Source organism: Dermacentor silvarum, chromosome 9 (genome assembly GCF_013339745.2).
Source record: "Dermacentor silvarum isolate Dsil-2018 chromosome 9, BIME_Dsil_1.4, whole genome shotgun sequence".
Taxonomy (NCBI): Eukaryota; Metazoa; Arthropoda; class Arachnida; order Ixodida; family Ixodidae; genus Dermacentor; species Dermacentor silvarum.
This window is the reverse complement of record NC_051162.1, coordinates 102,506,899-102,520,726: the sequence shown is the minus strand read 5'-3', so window position 1 is coordinate 102,520,726 and position 13,828 is coordinate 102,506,899. Positions and strand designations below refer to the sequence as shown.

At 44.7% G+C, this 13,828-nt stretch overlaps 1 protein-coding gene across 2 annotated transcripts in view; it reads left to right on the top strand.

Moving 5' to 3' along the window:
* The first annotated feature begins 157 nt into the window (after nucleotides 1-157).
* Nucleotides 158-13,828, top strand: part of LOC125940130 (uncharacterized) — a 51,372-nt gene continuing 37,701 nt past the window's right edge. The window contains exons 1-2 of one of the 2 annotated variants that reach the window (XM_049655842.1): nucleotides 158-273; nucleotides 11,097-11,248. In XM_049655842.1, coding sequence (XP_049511799.1) covers nucleotides 11,102-11,248 — 147 coding nt within the window. In that variant the 5' untranslated portion in view covers nucleotides 158-273; nucleotides 11,097-11,101. The remainder of the gene's footprint in view (nucleotides 274-11,096; nucleotides 11,249-13,828) is intronic. The other variant, XM_049655843.1, reaches the window with a different exon arrangement.

Here is a 13,828-nt window from a genome sequence, read left to right as displayed (position 1 = left end):
GGCACTAGCTGTTTTTGACTTTCAATAGTCTTGCTAAATTGAATAGCGAAAGTGCACGAACTTCACGAAAATAACAACCCGCGACATTTTTGCACTTCTCATGGCTGTGCCATATTCAAAATGTATATAAGTAATTTCTAACATGTCGATCACAGACGGCTTCGTACGACTGTATGAAATTTTCGCGATGAAATGGTTTCGGGTAGCGTTCTTGCGTCCTCGCCATCCTGGAGCTTGCTTGGATTGTGAATTTAACGAAGGCTGCTCAACATGGTAAGTTTCGCTTTGTTTTTTATAGTATTATACAAAAATAGAGGTGAACTTGTAGGAAAAAGCACGTCTAGTACTGTGGCGAGTGTTGTTGCCACCACTGCCACGTAGCTATGGCGGAGTTTCCGCCATGTCACCGCATCGCCCAGCGAGGTACTACTTCTACTGCTGTGCATCCCCCATTCTTGGCCTCGAAATGAAGAGGTCGAAGGCGTCTTGTCTGGTAGCTGTTAGGGCTATCTTAGCAGAAGGAACTCAACCTTCGCCTCACCGCGTCATAGTCCTACAAGACTATACTCAGCATCTTACACCTAATGGCATTCGCCGTTTACTCTGAATCTTCAACATCAGCTTCGTGCCTAAAGCAACTGTCTAGCAGGCTCCACTTCACAACGGCCTGGCCGGTCTGCGAAGTAGGTAATCCGTCGCCTGAACACTAGTTTTAAGGCAAGGTGTCGAGGACTGCAAAGCTTCTTTGTTTGACGGCACTCTGTGGTTTCTCATCATGCTCACTCGGGACTCTTCACAGATACTTCTCGCCCTGCCGTTGGTGCCTTGGACAGCCCTTGGAATCCGTTAGCGTTCTTCTCTAAGAAACTCTCAACCTACAAGTTGCACATTTTCACCGTCAGCTCCGTCAGTACGGCCCCTGCTCTGACGAACTGGTCAGCTTATTATAGGCAGCTTCTCGAACTCTACGAGGCAGCTCAGCACTTTCGGCACATCTTCAAAGCAGAGAACTGCACTATCCATACAGACCATAAACCTCTCACCTTCGCCATCTCCCGACGCCGCGATATAGTCTATCCAGTCCAATAGAACCAGTCATCGTTCATAGCCCAGTTTACCACCGACATCCAGGATATGAGTGGGATGGATACTGTAGGTACCAGCGCACGCACACTGTGTCCCCGCCCTGAACTCTTCGCCGGTGACCAATAATGTATTTCACCGAGGCTTAGAGAACAGACACTGAACTCGAGAAACTACTTAAATGTGACTTTTCGCTTCAGGTAAAGCGAGTTCCGTCCCTCGTTCATGAAACAATGATTGACAATGACCCTGACCCTACATTTCTTCACCATATCGCCTCGCCCTTCTTAAACAGTGGCAAAACCTCAGCCTATAATACCGAATCAGATCCCACCTATGTCGTCGCCTGGCTCCGACTTACCATGGCCACTCTCCGTCTATTGCCAGCAATGCATCAGTCCAAACCCACGCCCTTTGTCTCTAAGGGCATGAATATATACACTCGTATATCCGCGATGACAGCGCTCGTCGGCCTTTCCAATCACTTTACACCCGACCTTACTCTGTCATCCACCGAGACGGCCAAACTTTCACCTTGCACGTCACCACGAATGACGTCCACGTCATCATCGACAGAATGAAGCCTTGACACAGTCTTCCTAACACGTAACCAATACGTAACGCACATCCGGTAGTTATGAGCGCTCCACACATCCACCGTCACTGTACACTACCAGTTCTCGAAGCCGGGTGCGTTTCATCCGCTTCTATCAACCTTGAGTGCTCTTCACTCCTGCAGGGGCAAGGGGGTGGAAGTGAAGTGGCCACGCGGTTATGCCGGTCCGTGTCCCTGCTTCAGCATGCCAGCTGGTCTGCTGCGTGCAGCGTGTTTTTAGCACGGAGGAGAGCTGCCGATTAGAGTATTCTGAAATTGGCTTGGGGGCGTCTTCTGTGGCAGCAAGGCGGGCATAAATGTTTCCCAGCAAAATACCGAGCCAGACTAGCAGCGCAGTTAACACATCGGCTGAGCGTAGCTGAGGCTGCTGCTGCCTCAAGACTATATGCTATGCACTTGACGCTGGGCGTTTACTGGAGGAATAATCAAGCATATGTTGGTTTTCAGCATGAGATTCGTGACTGGGTAATCCCGCAATACATATTGTAAAATTATTTCAATATTAATATGGTACGGAAACTATTCTGGAATGTTTACTGCGTTTATAATTTCTAAAACCCACCTGTTTAGTAGTGTGTTCTTCAACTATTTGTAGTGCGTGCGGTTGTTTGCTCTACATTGAAAATCTCTACCAGCAAAAAAAAAAAAAAAGTGGTAGCACTTTGCTACTGTCAAACTTATACCAATAAAATATTTTCTGAATTTTTACATGAGCACTACAAAAGTGGCTATGAATAATACCAAATACAGCGCGACAATTCAGTTTTTTTAAACTCTATTTGTTCAAGCTTGGGGGCATCGGTTATGCAACCCTACTCAGCCCAACACTCAACCTTCGTGAATTATATAGTCAGTTCAGTAAATGATGCAAAAAATAATGTATACGGGAAACAAGATGATGCTGTCAACTTTGGGTTTTCGAAGAATCTGCGGAAAACGCGAAAGCTATTCCTTACTGCAATTTATCAGTGGTGTGTTTCATGCTCTGCTTGCTTTATTGTTTGAATCAGCGGTCCCTGAATTGCAGATGGCGCAAATGAATAAATTCGAGTGAAAAAAATTCATGCTCTATTTACACCGGTCATGATATCAAAAATGCTGAAATGCACGTGATTTCCCGAAACTGAAGCAGGTGAATTTCCGCGTTAACTCTTCAGGATACTTAGTGGCCGTACAAGAGATTTCATAGACCTCTGTTTGCAAATTTATCAAGCATAAACAATAACAGTGAGAACAGTGTGAATAGAAAATAAATAGAAATAGCAAAATTTTTTTCACCTCACCTGGTCTAAAAGAAACCCGCTGTAGACTAAAGTGTTGACAAAGTTGCAAAACTGCACATTTATCATGTGAAATGCACAGTCTGCGCATCGCATGCAACAAGAACGACTAGTCTCGATTTAGGCTGAAATAGTTTGGTTTGCAGTGAAGCGTGCAGAATGTGGCTTGCGCAGGAAATACGACATTGAAACCTGATGAAAAAATGGGGAGACGCTTAAGCTTCGTCTTTAGGAGTATAACGCAATAGTATTAAAGGGTACTCAACTGCTTCTCACACTTACCAGCAACTGCAGCCTATGCCACCGTAATCTTTACCGGGAAGCGCTTGCAGCAAACGTTTTGCACGAAAGCGAGCTTACAGCTTCTTTTTTTATTTTTTCCCCGCAAGGCCGGCATCGCCGCAGCCGCGTATCCGCGGAGTTTAGTGCCATCTGGGGTGCTGCAAGGAACCGACCGGAGCAGACGTCCCGCACCACTCTTTGATTGGTAGAAACATGGCTCGCGCTGTGCTATGATTGGTAGAAAAAAATCACTGATGGTCAATGCATGGTCAACGCCGAATTTTCCGCGTAAGTGGGCCCTTAAAGCTATCGCTTTAAGATTGCGTAAGAAATTTACAGCTTCTGTTTCTTAGTAGAGACAGTACCACGGTTCCAGCAGTTTCTTTATAGGTAAGGGAGGCAAAACAACTTCCCTGCCATGACGAAATGCAGTTTGTCGCTGGTGAAATTGCGCTCATTCGGTGAGGTAGTGTTCCACAGAAGTGTCAGAATGTACGGAGTCTGAAATGGACATTTTCCAAATCTGGTATATAAAGGACCCGGCGGGCGAACACCACTTCGAGACGCAGATGATGCATGAGTGTGTCTAGTTGTCGTTCTTTGTTAGTGTTTGGTGAAAAGTGTAACAAATGATCCAGGTTATACAAGACAGAAAATCTCGTCCGCACATTGAAACACGGAGACTTCAATATTTTGTGCATCAGTCCCTCAAGTTCTGCTTCGTCGTAGGATGTAGCGCATTGTCTATGTGAAAGGTAATTAATTGTATAAGCTGCAAGAACCATTCTATGTTAGTTCATTACCAGTTATTCCAGTGTGGCTTGGGGTCCATTGCAAACGGATATGGTGACTATACCAAGAGGCGCGGGTAAATATTTCCTCAATATTATAGGAGAACGCAAAGCGTTCACCAAGAAGATGACAATTCTTGAGTGTCTACAGAGTTTCTCTTGAGGCACAGTAGATTGCCTAAATTCAACTGTGTGAATTTACAACCATAAATGTAGGATGTTGTGTGGTACGCGCTAGCTCTGCGGTGTAGATGAAATTTTATTAGGCTGATGGTCACTTTTCTTCCAATTCTTATGCCGAGTTCTAAAAAGCAGCTGTCTAACTAACGTTCGTCTTTGCTGTATCTGTGAAAACAAACGTGCCACTCTGTAAGAGCCTCATAAGCAAGAAAGAGCCGTAGAAACATTTCCCGCATTGGATGACTCCAGGACCTTTTACTTTGTATCTGGAAGTGGGAACACTTCTGATGATCTTTTTAGATGCCAAGGAAAATGATTTACGCCGGAAAGAAGAATATGGTATTATTGCGGATATGAATTCTGTAAAGCTCACCACAACTGAAAGATATGTCCACACCTGTACATCAGCTTGCTTTTTTTAGCTGAATATTGTGTCGCGATAGGAAACGGAGAAAATGCCATGCATTTCGTGTGCGCTAAAAGCCTGCTTCAGTTGCTTCAGCTCAAAAAACAGTGCTAAGCTTTCGATGAGGCACTACAAGACATATCTCGAATTTCTGGCTAATATTTTGACCAATACGCATTCGCGAAATTAAGGTAGCAATGTATACCAAACGAGCAGCAGGAAGTGTCTTGAAGAATAAGTGCGACACGTAGTCCCATCCGTGACTCAGGCCTGCAACCCAATTTGACACATGTTGTGCTTCTAAGGGCATTCAAGGAATGCTTAACCCGCTCCTCAAGGGACGATATGTGAGCATTTAATGAATGCGATCTATCAAGTGTAATTACCAGGAAAGCGATAATTCACAGCAATCCGGATAGGGATGTAGTCAATTGTGAGCAAATAAGCTTTAACACGTCTTCTTGTGAATTGCGAATTAGGAGGTTTCTGAGACAGAAAATACATACCACTCTCCTTTAAGAAACGTGTTGTAAGATCAGTGCCATCTTAAGTATTACCTTATTTTTCTCGGAACACTTCATTGCCTTAGCAAAGTACCATCTGCCTAAACAGAAAGATCAGCTTTGGGGGGCAAGAGAAAGGCCAGTTAGCTAAGACTGACGTTGAAAATACACTATTTAGAACACTTTTGACTCCATAAAAACAATTTGCTGTAGTTGAAAGTCAAAATGCAGCACAATATACTTCTTTGTACACCGTCATCGCTCAGGTTGCAGAGCACGTGTACACGACTTACGGTAACAAAATCTTGACGGGTGTTTAGAAATGTTTCTGCTGTAATAGTGCCTGAAGCATTTTCATGCACCCATTACGTTACCAAGCGTACTACACAATCTAACGCCTTCCGCCGAAGTGACAAACTATACAGTTGTTCTAAGTCTCCCACTGCATCCAGTAGATCATTGCAACCTCTTCGTTTCCATATTCTGCATTGTCTTGCTTATTGTGTTGATTCGACTCATTCGTCGGTAGAGGACAACCAACTCGCAGGTTGTCCAGAAATTAGTATTAGGACAACTTAGGAATCTATCCAGGCATGTGAAACCAACTCACAAACCCATCTTTGCAAACCTTGCTAAGTCGTATGCCGCATCTGAGTAATTGCGAGCATTGCTGTGCTTTGGTGAGTTCCTACTGCGCAAGGTGCATTGTGCTCCGTTGCCAGATTATCGTGAGAGCATCAGCTAGTTCGTTGTTTGTATTCGAGCGGAACGGTATCGAAACGTGGACCACGCGTCTGTTGCTGTTCTGAGTGGCGTCTCATTTTGGCGGCAGTCCGACCAGTTGTCATCAGCAGTAGAAAAAAAAATCCCCGACGATTACGATACTCCCTAATGAGAAATTTGAGCGCAGCAGCAAAGGTGTTTTCATTCCGCGATATATTAACTGGCGCGGACAATCTGTCTCGTGCGGCACGTTGCGAACGGAGCGAAGTACGGCGCGAATGCCTCGCTAATCGGGAGATAACGAGAGGCGGCGCGTAGGTGACGCATGGGCGCGATTCACAGCAGCCGCCCCAGACAGGTCTCCACTCATGCAGCGCTTTGTTTCCATATAAACGACGCGCTACTCTGGCGCCATCGTCGCCGCAAAGCCGGTCTTCCACGGCACTATGCGTTTCTTCACACGCTTTCGCCATACCTTCCTCCTGCGTTTTCCTCCTCGCGTTATCTTCGGTATCGCCGTCTTTCATCTGCCGCTGCTCTCCTCGTGCCTTTTCATCCTTCGTTGTGTTCGTTCACTCGGTTACGAGGAACAACGCCGACGCTCGCCGCAGGAATGGGTGGTGTGTAAGAGCTGCGCTATAAAACAGCCGCAATGCAATCTCGCCAGTGAATGGTGCCACTCCCTATTCTACTTGAATCATGTGTAGATCTGCGCCTCCAGGATCTTGCACTGCTTCGCGAGCCTCGCATTCCAGTTTTTCAGACCGGATTGCGCTGTGGGACATGCCTGTCTAGCCGCCAATTTCTGACCACTTTCATCTAATTAAGGTGATTTGAGGAGTTAGAGCGTGCGTAGGGCAAAAAAAAAAAATGCCAGGCCTGCGCGGCACATGCAGCACAGTCACAGCGTAAGCTAGACGAGCGTTTCGACAGTACTACCTAGTAATTTGAGTGAATGCGTCAGGAACGCGCTTGGGACGCCGTCGCACGTGCAAGCCGACACGTTCCATCGCCGATGGCTAGCGCTGTTCGGCCCAGCCAAGCGGCCGAAAATGCAACTACGGCTGTCGCATTCGCTCCCATTGCAACGCGCCCAATCTAGCGCAATCAACGTGATCCCGAGCGTCCGTCGGTATGTTAGCGCCATCTAGTTAAGGCGGCAGCAAAATTTACAGTGTCTGAAATGTAGCGTTTGCCGGCACCTTAACCAGATGGAGCCACCATACCGGCGGAGGCTTGTGACCGCGTTTTTTGCGTTTCGCGCCTGAATCGCATCTCGTCGTCTGCGCCTGCGCGCCTGCATAGGGCGAGTTTATAGTACGTTTTCCCGCTGTCAGATAGCAAGCGCTTGCGTGGCTCAGTGGTAGAGTATCCGCCTCCCACGCCGCGGGCCTGGGTTTGATCCTGGCGGAGAGCCAACTTTTTTTTCGCATGCGATAGCGGCTACGGGGCGGCCGCGGTGGCATCATCGCGACCCGAAACCTCTATTGGAATGAGCCCTAACAGCTTACGCTGTAAAAAAAAAAAAAAAAAAAAAAAAAAAAAAAACACATCACAATGAAGATTGGAACAAAAATGACCCACCAAGTTACGTAGAGGTAGGGAAGAATAATAGTGCTTAATAATAGCTAAAAGGTCGAAATCAAACGAAGATGCATTCGTTAATAATGCGGGATAATAAACCTCGAACCGGAAGTGTGGCTTTACTGAACAAAAAGTAATGGCCGATCCCGATGATAGTATCATCTATAAATGTAGGTCGATCCAATGGTAAGGCTGTCTAAACAACAAACAACACAGTATACAAGTGCGCCCCAAAAGACCTTGCCTTTCTTCGACGTCAACCGCTGTCGATCGCTGTTGTTTTTCACGTTTAGTGACCGAGAGTCCTCATAGTGCTGCAGGCCATAAACCACGGTGAAATATACGTCAATTTCAACCAGGCTGGTAGATAGAAGTGCATGCCTTCCGTTTACTTGGAGTTTGCTATCGGGATAGCCGAGGACCGCTAATTCGAAACAATTTCCGGTCAGAGAAGCAATGTTATGTTCACTTATGGCGCCACATAAAGAGAAAACAAACAACAGGGAAGCAGCAGACACCGGAAAGTATTCCGTATTCTTTCCGTAGTAGACAGGATTTTGTAGCTTGACGACTGCTAACTGTACAAAGTTTCAGCGCAGACAAACAATGTTACGTTTATTTAGGGCAAACTAGAACACAACGAAACGATAGGGTGATAGCAGACACCGGTAAGTTTCGCATATTCTTTCATTTGAAGCCAAGAAATGAATTCTGGGAAAGTTTCTGAATGAATTCTGGCTCAAGGACAACGCTACACCACAGTGTGCAGTGTGCACAAAAGAAGTTTCGCTGTGTCCGTCCTTTCGCCGTTTCCGCTACGCGATCGTCAGGTCACCGTCGTTCATATTGTTATCCGCCCCCCCCCCCTCCCCCGATTAATCACACCATCAGCATAACCTTCGTTGTAAGACAAACAAAGCAAAACATTGCCCGTCGCTGCTGCTGGAGATAAATATAATTCGGTTGTGACAATTTACCGTAGGGATTTGAGCGTCGCACACGCCGACCGCTGGGATATCACTGGAAATTGGAGATTCGCAGTTTATGCGCTGTGTTTTATGGTGGACAGAGTGCGTGTTTTGGCCATTGTCAGATATTTCGCAAGACGATACAAGCAGTACTGTAGTGGTCGAAATCAACGTTAAGCGCATTTCAATGTCAGTGATATATTTTAGAAAAGACTTCGCGAATATACGAGGATACAGTAAGCTTTGAAAGTGTGGGCTTTGACGCAGTGTGTGAGCTTGAAAGCTTACTGCTATCGCAAGAAAATTGTTTAAGGTCAGTATAATGTGACAGTCTGATCTTTCTTGGTTTACAGAATACAAGGTGTGATTCAGCGAAGACAGGTACAACGTATTCTATAGGATGGAAATGATTACTTTCATCTTTATTATTTTTTATTTCTTGGATGAAGGTTAAGGAGGAGACGTAGTATTCCCTACTACAATGTTTGCCAAACGTGTTACCCTCAACGCTACGGTAAAACAAGTAACAATTTCGGCCTATATCTTTGGTCATTGATTTGTAGCGCTTGACTGCCACAGCCGAATTGAAAGCTGCGTTCTCAAATGCCGTTTCTGCACCAGAGCTTTGTCCGCGCCGCTTCTGGCATCCATGTTTTCGGAAGCTATTTGTTTAACAACACTGTACTTCAACTGAACCAATCTTGAAACCATTTCAGCGTGCCCTATAGCATATCCACGTTAGCGGGCAGTTATCGTATGCAGGCAAAGCTACGAAGCCTTCTTAGCCCTTCAACGCCTAAAATCTTTCCCCCCAAAAGTGGGACACATTTCTGCACATTATTTCCAGAAAGCTATTGCTGAATAAATGCCGTTTCTAAAAATATATATTCCATTTGGTTGTCCTCCTATATTAACCGAAAATGTTATTGTAAGGCATCTATAAACTCATCATCTATAAAAAAAATTTTGCCTGAGCATTTATGTAAGACTGGAGCAATATTATCAGAACTGATCGAAGCAAAGTGAACAGAAATCATCAAAAACATGTTAAATGCATGGCGAAAAAATGTGTTGATGAATGCAGCTTATCACCGCCAAGCAACAATTCTTCTTCTTTCTGGGGTTTTACGTGCCAAAACCAGTTCTGATAATTGAGAACGCCGTAGTGAAGGGATCAGGATCAATTTTGACCACGTGGGGTTCTTAACGTTCACTACAACACAAGCACACGTGCGTTTTTGCATTTCGCCTCCATCGAAATGCGACCGCCGCAGCCGGGATTTGAACCCGCGACCTCATGCTAAGCAGCGCAACGCCTTAGCTTAATGAGCCGCCCCGGCGGGTTTGCAAGCAACAATTGGCAGTCACTTTAGCATATGCAAAAAAAAGGGTAAAGGTAAAAGCCTGCGCACTCAAGAAGGATTCAATAAATTACTTGACATTCTTATTCCAATGCGTTGTTACTTCTTAATACTTGTTTTTTCCGACCAAAGGTAGCGAGCTTGAGTTCCATAATAAATGCTATCTTCATTAACTATGACTTAATTAACCGCACCCTAATTAACACCAAAGGTCGTGGGGTCGAGTGCATTCTGTAATAATTAACTGTGTCTTAACTAACTTCGCCTTAACGCCAAAGGCGGTGTGTTCGACTCCCACATAAGCTCGAGGGTTGGACTCCCGCTGGAGGTCATGGGTTCGAGTGCCTGAATTAACTCTGTCTACGGTGATGACTGTGACCCGCGCACCATCAACATTGTTGCGTGATCGTTGCTTCACCCGCGCACCATCATAATTGTCGCACAAGCGTTGCTTGCTTACTGATAGAAAACGATGACGACGGTGACCCGCACACCATCAAAATTGTTGCGTGAGCATTTGCATACAGGGTAAGCCACAGTGTCAGGTTGACGTAGTAAGTAAATTAGAACACCGAGTTGTCATCGTGTACGATTTCGCTTCGACGACACGGTTTTCGGTCAAGGAAGTTGAAGGTCAACTGATCGATGAGATATACTTGTCAAGGCCACAACTCTTAATAACAGTTGTGGCCTTGACAAGTACGGATTGAATTAGCTGATATTGGGACGAAAACCTCGAACGAGTACAGCTAGGGCTTGGTAGCTAAATGACTAGAAGAATTTGGGAAATGTCTTTTGTACTCCACTGAACAGATCCGAAGAGCAACCGAACTACTTCAAACCATTTCTTTTGTTCTTTTCCGAACGTTAAGAGCCGCAGGTAGAACCTGATGGGATCGGTTTCGGGGTGCTCGACTTTGTCTCCTTTGGCGTTCTTTGCTGTATCAATAAGGGCGCTCCCATTACACCAATAACGATCTACGAAGTAGCGGTTTCACAGCACTGCTAGGCATTAGTTCACTTACAAAATGACGGCACGCCTTTTGGTCCGTGTGCTGTGTCGGTTCGCCAAAGATTACATAGCTCTGTTCCAGTAACCGGCAACACCGTGCACTTACCTGACTAACATTTTAATAGTGCTTCAGGCAAACCCATGGCCGTATTTCCCTCTTTCCGGCCAAAATGATGATACATCCAACGCGAGCACATACTGAGTTTTACGTTTGGATACCTGCAAACTTACGAATCATGGTGTGCGCTCTGTGCTAATGTTTTCTGAATTTGCCCGTCAACCTTGGCTATTGTTCTCTATGTTGCAGCAACCATGAGAGGACAACGCATCGGCAAAGGTGTATCTTTGTATGCTCATATCACCTACGATTCAGTGTACACCAACGCATACATGACGAAACTTGGCAATGCTCATTACAATACAATTGTAGAGAAACATTTTGACGAACTGTTTGAAAAGGTGATTACACAATCAACGCATTTCTGTAACTAATGAAAAATATTCCTAGCACAAAAAAAGCAAATATGCCTTGCTCTCACCAGGAAACTAAAGTCACCTCACTCACGCCATAACCCGTGAGTTGACAATTTTCTAATTAGTAATTTATCCTGCATAACTCTGTAGCTTCTCCCCTTTGTCAATTTAGCCTTTTAGTTTATTAAAGAATCAGCGTGTTCTATTTGTTGGGTGCGTCGGGTGAGTCCCAGTGGCGAGATGTTTCTCAGATATTCCCAAATTTTTGAAATTATCCGAAACGTAAGTTTTAGCCTTAGCTTGTAAACACACAAGAAATTGCAGGTTCACTTATAATACGATATAGTGACACGATAGCTGGCGCAATAGAATGGGCAGCAAATATTGCTGTTTTTCGTTTAATACTGGTTGGACCAAACGTTCTCAGAAATGCGTGAGCAATCAGTTTTCGATAAAGAGACTTTCTTCAGTAGCGAGTCTAGTTGATATCTGTTTATGAAGGTGGTGCGGCTGGGGGTTAAACGCATTGTCTAAGCCCCGTCGCGTTTCGTGGTAAAATACCTATAAAAACGCATGTACTCAGAGAATGTATCGGAATGCTGTAGTATTATAATGCACGGCGTATGGCATTGGAACATGCATTGTATTGATTCTTTAGCATGTGTTCTTGAACCATTTTTTTTTATTATATGGTATTTAGGAGATGTTGGCGCCTTTAATTGGCGCCGGCTACTCCTTTTCACATAGAGGTATGAAAGAAAAAATAAGAATGAGCCTGAATGAAAGAAGAATGAACGCATTAAAATTAAATGTCAACTCCAAATCACAATAACACAAAGTCCATTCAATAAGTGCACTAATACCACACTAATACTGAAAGTCAACTCAGAAACACAGCAACACAAAGTTCAGTTCACAAAGGCGCATTAAGTTAAACACAAAATCCAGTCACATAAGTATACTAATGTCACACTGAAACTGAAAGTCCACTCAGAAAAAGGGCACACAAAGTTCAGTCACATAGCTGCACTAAAGTAATCACGAAGTCCGGTCACGTAATTATACTAAAATCACGGCACATAAGATAGCATGGATTCGATTCAAAAGAAACTACATCAACCCAGGTGTCGAATTGACCATAGAGTGAGTTTATCACAGATAAACACTCTTTTCAATAGTTTCCGAGAATATTGCTCGCTTCTAGAAATCTTTGGAGGGCCATTAACGCTCGTCTTTGCAACGAATATGTTGGCCAAGGACCTAATATCTTCCTGAGGCTGAAGGGCCTGCGGTCTAATGTCTCTAAATAACGTGCTAAACGTTGTCTGTGTGTATCGTGTCGCGGACATTCTAACAGAAGATGCTGCACATCCTCATCCGCGTGGCCACAAGTACATTCCGGACTATCAGCTCTTGATATTTTTTGTAGAAAATGTTTTGTGTACGCGGTACCGAGCCGCAGACGGTGAATGAGTGTTTCGAAGGCTCTGGTTGTATTTAATGTGGACGGGATTTTGAATTGAAGTGCAGGGTCAATGTGAAATAAATCTGAAGATTTCGAGTTCTGATCAAACCATGCCGCTTTGCAACCACGGACTGAGATCTGTCTTAGTATGTGTCGCAATTCTCCTTGCGTTAGAGGGAGACCGTGTGTGTCGGTATTAATATGCGCTTGTCTAGCAGCCATGTCTGCTGCAACATTCCCAGGGATATTGCAGTGCCCAGGTATCCATTGGAACATTATTGTGCGAGTTTTTTCACGTGCTTTTGTGAGTTCCTTTAGTGTCTCATAAACTAACGCCATGTTTTGGGAATTGCTGATGCCACCACGAAGTGACGACAAAGCTGCTTGTGAGTCACAGAGGATGACCCATTGGTTCCCTTTTTGCGTTGAATTTATGTATCGTAACACAGACAATATAGCAAAAAGCTCTGCTGTAGTTGATGATGTCGTTAGAGAAAGTTTAAACGTCTGTATTCTGTTCCATTCTGGAATGACAAAGGCAGCTGTAGAAGAATTTGTTTGACAAGAACCGTCTGTATACGCTTGAATATATCCAGGGTAGCGAAAGTATATCTGGTACAGCGCCAGTTGTTGGGCTGCTAGCATAAACATGTCTCGTTTGCGAATAATTCCGTCAACCGAAAGTTCAATTTTTGGGGCGACAAGTCGCCATGGAGGGTAGGAAATATCTGAGATCCAAAATTCGTTGTGTGGTAGTAGATTTTTTTGCACCTGAATCACAGTATTGATGTTCGCCCTGTCTCTCTCAATAAGTGTAATTGCTAGTGGGTGCCTTTTGTGCTGCACTGAAACGCGAAAGTAGTGTCGACAGGTTTCAACCGTCCTCATAATTGGGAATGGAGGATGACGTGCCTCTGCAATTACTAAGGAACTTGAGGTTGCTCGGGGAACACCTAAGCATACTCTAAGGCTCCTAGCCTATTAACCGTTGAAGTCGCTCTTCAGATGAACGGGAGATTCCATGCAGAACAGGTGAAGAATAAGCTATTTTTTGCTTTATAAGTGCATTATGCACTTTCAGTAGAGAAGAAACCGACCCT